General features: G+C 54.8%; 1 protein-coding gene across 1 annotated transcript in view; it reads right to left on the bottom strand.

Annotated features, from left to right (window-relative positions):
* cadm3 (cell adhesion molecule 3) overlaps window positions 1–11,739 on the bottom strand; it is a 48,732-nt gene that overhangs the window by 5,967 nt on the left and 31,026 nt on the right. Inside the window, exons 4-11 of the mRNA XM_088637492.1 lie at window positions 11,143–11,295; window positions 8,629–8,766; window positions 8,386–8,550; window positions 7,803–7,893; window positions 6,364–6,536; window positions 5,328–5,444; window positions 3,017–3,040; window positions 1,249–1,374 (exon numbers count right to left, since the gene is read on the bottom strand). Coding sequence (XP_088493618.1) covers window positions 1,249–1,374; window positions 3,017–3,040; window positions 5,328–5,444; window positions 6,364–6,536; window positions 7,803–7,893; window positions 8,386–8,550; window positions 8,629–8,766; window positions 11,143–11,295 — 987 coding nt within the window. The remainder of the gene's footprint in view (window positions 1–1,248; window positions 1,375–3,016; window positions 3,041–5,327; window positions 5,445–6,363; window positions 6,537–7,802; window positions 7,894–8,385; window positions 8,551–8,628; window positions 8,767–11,142; window positions 11,296–11,739) is intronic.

The raw sequence follows: 11,739 nt of genomic DNA, 5'->3' as shown, positions 1-11,739 counted from the left end.
ATCAATCAATCAACGAAGTCCCACTGCTCCATGTCCTCACGCCTGTCAGATAGCCAGTTAATCAATACAGCACTCTGACAATCAATAATTAATCAATCAATCAATCAACAAAGTTCCACAGCTCCATGTCCTCTCCCCTGTCAGCTAGCCAGTTAATCAATACAGCACTCTGACAATCAATCAATCAATCAATCAATCAATCTCACAGCTCCATGTCCTGTCTCCCTCCCATTAACTAGACAATTAATCAATGTGGCATGCTGACAGTGGAGGAAATCAGTCTTATCAATCAGATTTCACAGCTCCGTCAACGAGCCAGTTCATCACTCCGTCAATCAAGGAGATGGATCAATCAGCCAACCAATCTACTGATCAATCAATCAATCAATGTGGCACTCCGACAATAGAGGACATCAAACAATCAACCAATAGGACAGCCAGCCAGTCGATCAATTAATAGTTTCATGCAGGTCTCAAACTCCATGGCCTGAAGTTCCCATCGATTAGCCAATTCATGAACGTAGCACCTCAACAACCGAAGAAGGTTCTTGACCCAGAGCCCCACACACCTGCTGGCTTCATTGAAACCTTAATTGAGCTCTAATAAGTTGCTCGGGTCGAATATCTGCAAGTGTTTTGTCTGCTCTGGGCCTTATGAAAGGCAACAGTGAAAAGCTGATCTCCACCACGTTTGAAAATAGCTGAAAATATTCAAATAGTTAAAATGCTTGTTGTGCTTAGCCTATCAATCAAAGAGTCAATTGTGTTACTGAGAGCTCAGCTGGAACAGGAACTAGCAGGTGTGTGGTAGACACAGCGCCCCCCAAAGCTCTGTGCCGGGGGCTGATCTCTCCCCCTGTACACAGGGGCTGATCTCTCTCCCTGTAGAGAGGGACTGATCTCTCCCCCTCTAGGGAGGGGCTGATCTCTCCCCCTGTACACAGGGACTGATCTCTCTCCCTGTAGAGAGGGGCTGATCTCTCCCCCTCTAGGGAGGGGCTGATCTCTCCCCCTGTACACAGGGACTGATCTCTCCCCCTGTACACAGGGACTGATCTCTCCCCCTGTACACAGGGGCTGATGTCTCTCCCTGTAGAGAGGGACTGATGTCTCTCCCTGTAGAGAGGAACTGATCTCTCCCCCACTAGGGAGGGGCTGATCTCTCCTCCTGTGCGCAGGGGCTGATCTCTCCCTGTAGGGAGGGGCTGATCTCTCCCCCTGTACGCTGGGGGCCGGCGCCGCGCTCACCTTTGTGCCGAATGAGGTACCGGCCCAGCACGATCAGCAGGCACAGCAGGATGAAGACGATCACCGCCACCACCCCGCCGATCACCGCGTGGTCGATCCCCGAGGACGTGGACATGGCCGTGGGGTCTGACGGGGGGAGAGAAGGGCACGCCGCAGGTTAGTGGACCGGTTCACAGCATGCGTGAGGAAAACATTCTGCGCCAACTCCCGCACAGCGGAGATCGATGGAGCACGCCGTTGGCTCGGGTGGACATCACGGCAGGCAAATAGCACATTCAGAACCAAGCACAGAGGGCACTACTGTACACAAAGGGTGGTGGGAGTGTGCAGCAAGCTGGCCAGTTACATGGTTGATGCCCTGGATGAGATCCTCCGGTCAGGACAGAAGCACGTCTTTACACAGAGGCTGGTGGGAGTGTGGGACAGGCTGTCCAGCCATGTTGTTGAAGATATACGAGCGTCTTCTGAGAAACATCTGGATGAGATTCGCCGGTTAGGAAAGCAGTATGTCTTTACACTAAGGGTGGTGGGAGTGTGAAACAAGCTGTCTCGGCCACAATGTTGAAAATATACTAGCTTCTCCTGAGACACAGCTGGATGAGATCCTTCAGTCTGGACAGGAGGTGCTTCTTTACACACAAGGTGGTGGGAGTGTGGAACAAGCTGCCTCATCCCTCGCAGCTGAAACTATGCCCTGGGTGCTCTTAAGGCAGACAGCTGTAGATCTTGGGGCAAACTGGCTACCGACTACCAAATGGCTGAACGGGCTCCTCTCGTTTGCTAGCGTTCTTAAGTTCTGCAGGCAGTGAACAAGCTAGTGATTATTAGCTGCCTGCTGTGCGTTTTGTGCCCTTGGTCATCGGAGTGGCCTCAACCACAGCTCTCCTTCGGCTGAGGGAAACTGGGCACTCAGGCGCACCGCAAAAAACGGACCCAGGGCGGATCACTAGAGGTAGGTCTTTACACAAAGGGTGGTGGGGGTGGGGAACAAGCTGCTCGGCCCTGTTGTTGAAGCCAAAACCCTGGCGTCTCTTAAGACACAGCTGGATGAGATGCTTCAATTTGGGTGGGAGGCTGGTGGTAGTGGTGGTGGTGGTGGGGGGGGGGGCACTTCTTTACACAGAGGGTGGTGGGAGTGTGGAACGAGCTGCTCAGCCTTGTTTTTGAAGCCGACACCCTGCCTTCTCTCAGGACAATCTGGGTGAGACACTCCAGTCAGCCCTGCTCGGGCCCGCGTGTGTGGGGGGACCCCCCCTCCCCTCCTTTCGATCGTCAGGAGCGTGAGATAGGGCTTCTCTCTCCCGTCCTGCGATTTAAACCCAGCGGCCGATTTCAGACTCCCCCCCCTCCTCCCCCCCCCAGCGAGCTGGAAGCTCACAGGACGGGCCGAGAGGAGGCCTGCCTGCACCGGTGGTACGGTTTCCACCAGCTCGCTAACCCCCGCAGATCGGAAACCACTCCACATCCCCCGGGAACTGGGAACTAGAGGCAGGTCTTTACACAAAGGGTGGTGGGGGTGGGGAACAACGTGCTCAGGGTCTGGGTCGTACCCCAGGGGTACGGGCACGCCAGATGATCACAGCACCCGGGACTGCCCGGACCAGGGCAGCACGCGCCCCTCCGTCCCGACCGCCAGGGGGAGCTCTCTCTCCCCCCCCCCCCCCGGAGCGCGCACACACACACCACAGCTGGAGAGACGAGGCGCACAAACGGACAGACAGGGCTCGAACCCGCGACGGAGGGACGGGCAGGCAGCCGGACGTGGTACCTGGCAGGTCTTCTGCGTCCGCGTCTTCCCGTGCAGATGGGTGGAGAGCGGTGTGCGTGCAGGGTGATGGGGGAGGCCAGGAGGGGCGTGAAATGGCGCCAGTGGGTGGGTGTGGGGATGGAGGTGGCGTGAAGAGATGGTAAAGAAAACACAGCGATAAAACAGGCAACGCGACATCACGTATGATGAACCAACCCCCCCCCCTACACACACACACACACCCCATGAAAGCAGTGGCAACGTTTTGTCCTTTACACAGAGGGTGGTGGGAGTGTGGAACAAGGCGCCCAGCCATGTCATTGAGACCTGTACTCTGGCCTCAGGACGGGAATATGTTTTTACACTAAGGGCGGTGGGAGTGTGAAATATGCTTCCCAGCCCTGTTATTGAAAATGCACTAGCTTTCTTCAGGAAAACAGTTGGATGAGATTCTTCAATCAGGACAGAAGGCTGTTCTTTACACAAAAGGCGGTGGGGGGGTGGAACAAGCTGCCCAGCTGTGTTGTTGAAGCCGATACCCTGGTTTCTGTCAAGAAACAGCTGGATGTCAAGACAGCAGGCACTAAGGGTGGTAGGAGTATGGAACAAGCTGCTCGGCCATGTTGTTAAAAATACACAAGCTTATTTGGAGAAACATGAAGCTGAGATTCTCCTGTCAGGACAGGAGTATGTCTTTACACTAAGGGTGGTGGGAGTGTGGAACAAACTGCCCCAGCCATGCCCAGCCAGGTGTTAAAAATACACAAGCTCATTCGGAGAAACAGCTGGATGAGATGCTCCCGTCAGGACAGGAGTAAGTCTTTACTTTACACTAAGGGTGGTGGGAGTGTGGAACAAGCGGCCCCAGCCATGTTGTGGAAGATGCTGCAGGAAAACATCCGGCTGTCCTCCTGGGATTGAGGAGCACTTTAGTAATGGGCCTGGTGAGCCGGAGGCTGATGGGAATGTGTTCAGGGTCATTCTGGCTCCTCTCTCCCTCCTGAGTTTCCCTCACACTCCACTCACACACTCCACACTCCTGCTCTTCCTCGGTGCTGCTCTCTAACAAGCACATGAATTCCTGCAGCACACAGTCGCCTCGTTAAGGCCGTACTCGTCTCCCCCTTTTAATTACAAAGTCTTTATTCTGTGCTTAACGAGGTGTCTGGGGGGTGGATCTTTTTTTGGTTCAGTCAGATTAAAAAAACCCTCACAATTGGACACTCTTCACACCTGTGTTTTCTAATGAACTTCATTCACAGGTGTCTTAGCCCAGCTGGGCTATTAGCTTGCAGCAGGTGCAAAAGAGAGTGCAAACTGCTAAGCTTTAAAAAGAAAAAGTCACAGGTAGGTAGCAGGTTTGCATGAATAATGTTATGGAAATCCTTTTGGTGAAAAAGTGTTATTGTCTGGTTCCTGTATTGCCTCCACATCTGCACGATGAGAGACTGGAGGGGCTCTGACCGAGCTTGCAGTTTGTCAGACACGTGATGGAGCTGTGCACCGGGAGTTTGATCGAAAACACAGAAAAACTGGGAGCAAACCGCTGTGCAATGGGAGTTTGGTGGAACACACAAAAAAAAAGACCTGGAATGGATTTGAATGCTGTGCAATGGGAGTTTTACTGAATACAAAGAAAGACCTGGGGTGGATTAGCCTGCTGTGCAGTGGGATCCTGTTTCCAGCACTGTTAAACTAGGAGTGGATCACCCTGCAAAGCAGTGGGGGTCCTGTTTCCAGCACTGTTAAACCAGGGGTGGATCACCCTGCTGCGCAGTGGGGGTGCTGTTTCTAGCACTGTTAAACTAGGAGTGAATCACACAGCGGGGTGCAGTAGGGGTTCTGTTTCCAGCACTGATAAACCAGGAGTGGATCACCCTGCCATGCAGTGGGGGTCCTGTTTCCAGCACTGATAAACCAGGAGTGGATCACCCTGCCATGCAGTGGGGGTCCTGTTTCCAGCACTATAAAACCAGGAGTGAATCACACAGCGGGGTGCAGTAGGGGTTCTGTTTCCAGCACTGATAAACCAGGAGTGGATCACCCTGCTGCGCAGTGGGGGTCCTCTCTCTAGCATTGTTAAACTAGGAGTGAATCACACAGCGGGGTGCAGTAGGGGTTCTGTTTCCAGCACTGTTCAATCCACTCCTGGTTTCTCTGCTGCGCAGTGGGAGTCCTGTTTCCAGCACTGTAAAACCAGGAGTGAATCACACAGCGGGGTGCAGGGGGGGTCCTGTTTCCAGCACTGATAAACCAGGAGTGGATCGCCCTGCTGCGCAGTGGGACCTGCGTCCCTGCCTGTCACCCAGGAGTAGGAGGCTGTTTCCTTTACCTGCGTCTCCCAGGGGGTGGCGCTGCCTGTCTGCCGGTGAGGTGGGCAGAGCTGGCGGGCGCGTGCCGCTGGCTGTGAAGGGGGAGAGCGTGGAGCGGGGGGCGGGCGGCGGGGGCTCTGAGGAGGAGGAGGAGGGGCAGGGCGGACAGGGACGGGGGGGGTCGGGGGGCGGCACAGCCAGGCACGGCCAACGCGCGGGCGAGCGGGGGGGCAGGGGGGCGCCACGGAACAGGGGGTGCGTGGGTACAGTCGGCCGTGCAGAAAAGAGTGAAGGAGGGCAAAAAAAACAGAGGGCGGTGGGGGGGGGCGAGCGAAAAACAGGAAGAGAAACAAACGGGAAGAAAGAAAAATTGACATCGGAAGCAACGCCGGCGCAGAAGAGCGCGGGAACTGAAAAACACACAAAACCAGCGCGGAGAGGCGCCTGCGCCCCTTCCTCTCTCTCTCTCCGCCCCCCACGGGGGGCCAGCCTCCGCCCCCGTCCCCCCCACGCATCTCGGCTCGCCCCGGACCGTGCCGGCGCAGGGGGGGGGACCCCAGCACTCGGAGCAGCCCCGCCTCGGCGGGAGCCCTTTGGAATCGGTCCTGGATTCCCAGCTGAAAACACGGCCCTGCCCCGCTTGAGGCGTTGCGCTCGACCGTGCACGTGGACGCGTCCTGCCACGCGGACAGCCCGCGATCCCGCCTGCGGCTGCATGGGCACAAACCGCCTGTGCAGTCACCTGACCTAAATATATTGTCCCAAACGCCAGGCCTGCATGTACAGTACACGCGAACACGTATGCACGTCTGTCACGCGGTGTGGAAACAAAACAGTGAGACGTAACAGCGGGCCGTAAATAACCAGAAGCCCTACAAAAACAAAAAGGAGCCTTTGGAGATGTGCGATACCTGACTCAAGCCCTCCCCCCATCGCGATCTCCTCTCTCCGTCGCCACAGAGGGGCCGCCTTCCCTCTTCCTGGCTGGGGGAAGACGGGGACTGGGAGGAGCTCCTTGGCTCCGGGAGGGAAGGGACCGGGCTGCGGTGCGCTTACCCAGGACGGACAGCTGGTACTCGGCCTCCCCTTTGCCGATCCCGTTGTCGGCCTCGCAGTGGTACAGGCCATTGTCAGACTTGTTGAGCGACTCGAAGTACAGGTAGCTGCCATCTTGCTTGGAGTGGTGGGGCAGCTCCCCTTCCTTCCTCTCCCACTTGAACACGCTCGGCCTGGGGGGGGGAGGGAAGGAGGATGGGGGGGGGAGAGAGAAGCGAGTCCGGATCACATTCCTGACAGGCTGGTACAAGAGAACGAGCTGCTGCCCTCAGTCACCTGACAGGCTGGTACAAGAGAACGAGCTGCTGCCCTCAGTCACCTGACAGCCTGGTGCAAGAGAACAAGCTGCTGCCCTCAGTCACCTGACAGCCTGGTGCAAGAGAACAAGCTGCTGCCCTCAGTCACCTGACAGGCTGGTACAAGAGAACAAGCTGCTGCCCTCAGTCACCTGACAGGCTGGTACAAGAGAACAAGCTGCTGCCCTCAGTCACCTGACAGCCTGGTGCAAGAGAACAAGCTGCTGCCCTCAGTCACCTGACAGGCTGGTGCAAGACAATGAGCCGCTGCCCTCAGTCACCTGACAGGCTGGTGCAAGAGAATGAGGTGCTGCCCTCAGTCACCTGACAGGCTGGTGCAAGAGAATGAGGTGCTGCCCTCAGTCACCTGACAGGCTGGTGCAAGAGAATGAGCCACTGCCCTCAGTCACCTGACAGCCTGGTGCAAGACAATGAGCCGCTGCCCTCAGTCACCTGACAGGCTGGTGCAAGAGAACGAGCCACTGCCCTCAGTCACCTGACAGCCTGGTACAAGAGAATGAGCCACTGCCCTCAAGAGAATGATCTGCTGCCTTCAATCACTGTTTGATGCAAGACGTTTGGTTGGGTGACTGAGGCCAGCACCTCATTCCCCACTGCATTCTGGAGAATGTAGTCTAGACATGCCGCTAAGTATTTTTAAACATAATGAATCAGGAATGATTCCTGTGAGTAACAGTAACATCTGTCTCCTCGAACCTGGACCCAGCATTCCTGTGTTCCTGTTGCACAGGTTTGTTAATTGTCACTGGGGTCTTGCCCACAGAAGGGTTACAGGGTCTCACAAGACAGAGCATCACTCCATGCACCCCTGAGAAACACACCCCTGCAGGAGCTCTGATGCAGAACATTAACAACAACAGTCATCTAACACAATCAAAGCTCAGAGTTCACCCCCCTCCCCCCGCTGGCACAAATGTATTGAATTTATTGAATACGAAAAAGGACCTGGATTGGATTAACATGCTGTAGAGAGGGGGCTTAATCAAATTCAAAGAAACACGTGAAAGGAGTCCTGTTTCCTGCACTGTTAAACCAGGAGTGCATCACACAGCGGGGTGCAGGCGGGGTCCTGTTCCCAGCACTATTTCTATCACACAGCGGGGCGCAGGCGGGGTTCCTTACTCGGGGTTCCCCAGGCCGACGCACTGCAGGAAGAACTTCTCCTCCTCCCTGGGCAGGTCGCTCTCCGGCTGGATCCGGACGGAGGGCTTGTCTGCGGGGCGGAAGGAGGGAGAGCACGTTAGCCGGCGGCCCCCCCGGCGCAGCAAGAAGAGTGGGGGAGGGAGGGCGCAAGCCGCGGGCCAGGCGCCGGAGCCGGGATTCAGAACCGGCAAATCTGCGTTGCCCCGGTCGGACTAGGCCTCCATCCCCGCATTGGGCACGGAGTTCCCCCCCCACGATCTCCCAGATGTTCCCCACGTCCGCCCTGGGGAGCCCTCCTACCCTTGGCCTCCAAACCCCCACCCGGCCACGGGGCCGACAGACCCCAGAACGGCAACGACAGGGGTCGACCCCAGGTGGGGCCAGTTTGTGGGTCACCCTGCGGGTTTCTGGGAGGTGGGCAACCCAGGGGGAACATGCAGACTCCGTACGGAAGGGCTCTCATGCATGGGACTGAGCCCAGGGCCCCAGAACAGGGAGGTGGTGTCCCTAACAGTGCTATGGACACATGCAGCCTATATAGCGCCTTTGCGGGGGGGCTTACACAGCACTTGGATCCTCTGCTCCACGCTCTTGTCGCTGGTCTGCAGCGACTCGTGCCCCACGGAGCAGGAGATGATGGCGTCGTTGTCCTCGCGGCTCACGGTGTAGTTGATGCTGCTCATCACGGTGAAGGTCTTGCCCTCGGGGTCCACCACATCCGGGCGACCTGGGGGGAGGCAGGGGGTTGAGCAGCGACTCGGGGATGGGGGTCCCCTCGCCGGCAGATCGGCGCGGCTCCTCTCACCTGGGATCTGCTCGGCCCCCTTGAACCAGCGCAGGCGGGCGGGGGGCTTGCTGCCGGAGCTATGGCAGGACAGCTCCAGGGTCCCCCCTTCCACGATGGGCCCGGGGTACCCCTTGATGACGGGCCTCTGCGGCACGCCTGGCAACATGCACACAGACATCTTCGTCATCGTCACTGACACAGTGATCATCCTCACACACACCAGTGTCAGTGTCATCATCTTCATCCCACACAGACACCATCATCATCGTCATCATCTTCATCCCACACAGACACCATCACATCATCATCTTCATCCCACACAGACACCATCACATCTTCATTATCTTCATCCCACACAGACACCATCATCATCTTCATCATCATCACCCAGACACCATCATCATCATCACTCACAGACACCATCATCATCGTCGTCTTCATCCCACACAGACACCATCATCATCATCATCACCCACACCATCATCATCACTCAGAGACACCATCATCATCGCCATCTTCATCCCACACAGACACCATCATCATCATCACTCACAGACACCATCATCATCGTCATCTTCATCCCACACAGACACCATCATCATTGTCATCATCTTCATGCAACAGACACCATCATCATCATCACACACAGACACCATCATCATCATCACACACACAGACACCATCATCAACACACACAGACACCATCATCAACATACACAGACACCATCATCATCACACACACAGACACCATCATCATCACACACAGACACCATCATCATCACACACACAGACACCATCATCATCACACACAGACACCATCATCATCACACACACAGACACCATCATCATCACACACAGACACCATCATCATCACACACACAGACACCATCATCATCACACACAGACACCATCATCATCTCACACACAGACACCATCATCATCACACACAGACACCATCATCAACACACACAGACACCATCATCATCACACACAGACACCATCATCACACACACAGACACCATCATCATCACACACAGACACCATCATCTCAATCATCATCATCACTCACAGACACCATCATCATCTCCATCATCATCACACACAGACACCATCATCTTCATCAGACACAACACAGACACATCACACCCACAGATATAATATATTCACAGACACCATCATCATCATCACACCCACAGATATAATATATTCACAGACACCATCATCATCATCACACACACAGATATAATATATTCACAGACACCATCATCATCATCACACACACAGATATAATATATTCACAGACACCACGAGGGCTAGAGTCTGAAAATATTCACACAGTGAGAATTTGTCAGTGAAAACTAGATTCTGATTATCATAAACACCTCTGGCACAAATATACACACAAACAGGGAAGAGTATTTCAGGTGGGGAGCTACGTCAGCATGCGGATGCTGTAGAGGAACAAGTAATAGGTTTATTCCAGCTGAAAAGAGAAGAAAGAGAACACAATGTTTCGGCCGTGGAGCCTTCTTCAGGTGTTCTTCACTTCTTCAGGTCTTCTTCACACCCGAAGAAGGCTCCGCGGCCGAAATGTTGTGTTTTCTTTCTTCTTTTTTTCAGCATGGAATAAACCTATTACTTGTTCCCAAATGGAGAAGAGTCTAATAATAGTGACCAGCACCGACACACAGAGAAGACACCCAGCGCAGATCCATGAGATAATTATCACGCACACAGGGAGGACAAGTTAGATAATAATCATCACACACAGTGAGAAGCAGTTAGATGATAAAAATCACACACCCAGAGTGAGAACTAGTCTAATAATAGTCCCCATCTCTGTCACACACACACACGCAGTGCAGATCCCTGAGATTATAATCACGCATTCAGTGAGGAAAGTCAAACAACAAAGTCAAACAGCAATAATAATAATACTATTAGCAGTCTTACACTGACAGAGTATACAATGACGATCTGTCAGTCATGAACAGTGAAGATGTTCAGGAGTCCCAAATCGAGCAATTAAAATCCTTTAAGGCTCGAACAGAGTCAATCTAATGGACTTCTTCAGGCCCCACAGTTAAGGAATCGGAAACTTCAGGGAAGGGCATTTTAAAACAGAACAAGGTGGCAGCTCTGTGCTCGAAGGGTGGCAGGGGTCTGGCACAACCTACGGCAGATTTGTGTTTTGCAAATTTCAATACAACTTTAAAACACTGCACATAGAAAGCAATCGTGACAGCTCTCATCTCTGGCCTCCTAAATCCTTCATCATTTACATTCACTATTTACGTAATGTTCAAATAATAATAGTACCATAGTGTTAAATACTGCTACATTATAGTATTCAAGCGAAACCACTTTGGACAGGTGGGACGTCTGTACACAAAGGGTGGCAGGGTTCTGGCACAAGCTGCGTTGCGGCTCTCAGTCGACACGCCTGGCCTAAGTGAACGTTGCAGCCCTGATCAAGCTGGGGGGGGGGGGGGGGGGGTGATGGGACTGCGAACGGGCCGGCGCGGAGCTCACCCAGCACGGTGACGGTGGCCTTGGCGGTCCGCACTGGCATGGTGAAGATGGAGCAGGTGTACTCGCCCTCGTCCGACAGGTTGACGTTGGCGATGCTGATGGACAGCTCGGTGGGCGTGGACTGCACCAGCTGGATGCGGTGATCCCGCAGGGCTGCGGAGAGAGACGAGTTGGCCCCTGTTCTTTGTCTCAAGAAGCCCCGACCTCCAGGCAGGAACACAGCAGGAGGGGCTGAGACCTCCACTGGCGAAGAAGCACCCTCCAGCTGACCCCCACGGGGGGAACAGCCCCGTAGAGGGAACAGCCCCAGAGAGGGACCAGCCCTGCAAGGGAGAACAGCCCCGCAGGGGGAACAACCCCGTAGAGGGACCAGCCCTGCAGGGGAGAACAGCCCCATAGGAGGAACAGCCCTGAAGGGGAGAACATCCCCACAGGGGGAACAGCCTCACAAGCTGACCAGCCCCACAGGGGGAACAGCCCCGCAGGGGAGAACAGCCCCTCAGGAGGAACAGCCCCGCAGAGGAGAACAGCATAGCAGGGGGAATAGCCCCACAAGAGGAACAGCCCATCAGGAGTAACAGCCCCGCCCACACTCAC

The sequence above is a fragment of the Lepisosteus platostomus genome, chromosome 6, assembly GCF_059453375.1.
Source record: "Lepisosteus platostomus isolate fLepPlt1 chromosome 6, fLepPlt1.hap1, whole genome shotgun sequence".
Classification (NCBI taxonomy): Eukaryota; Metazoa; Chordata; class Actinopteri; order Semionotiformes; family Lepisosteidae; genus Lepisosteus; species Lepisosteus platostomus.
This window is presented reverse-complemented; position numbering and strand designations above follow the sequence as displayed.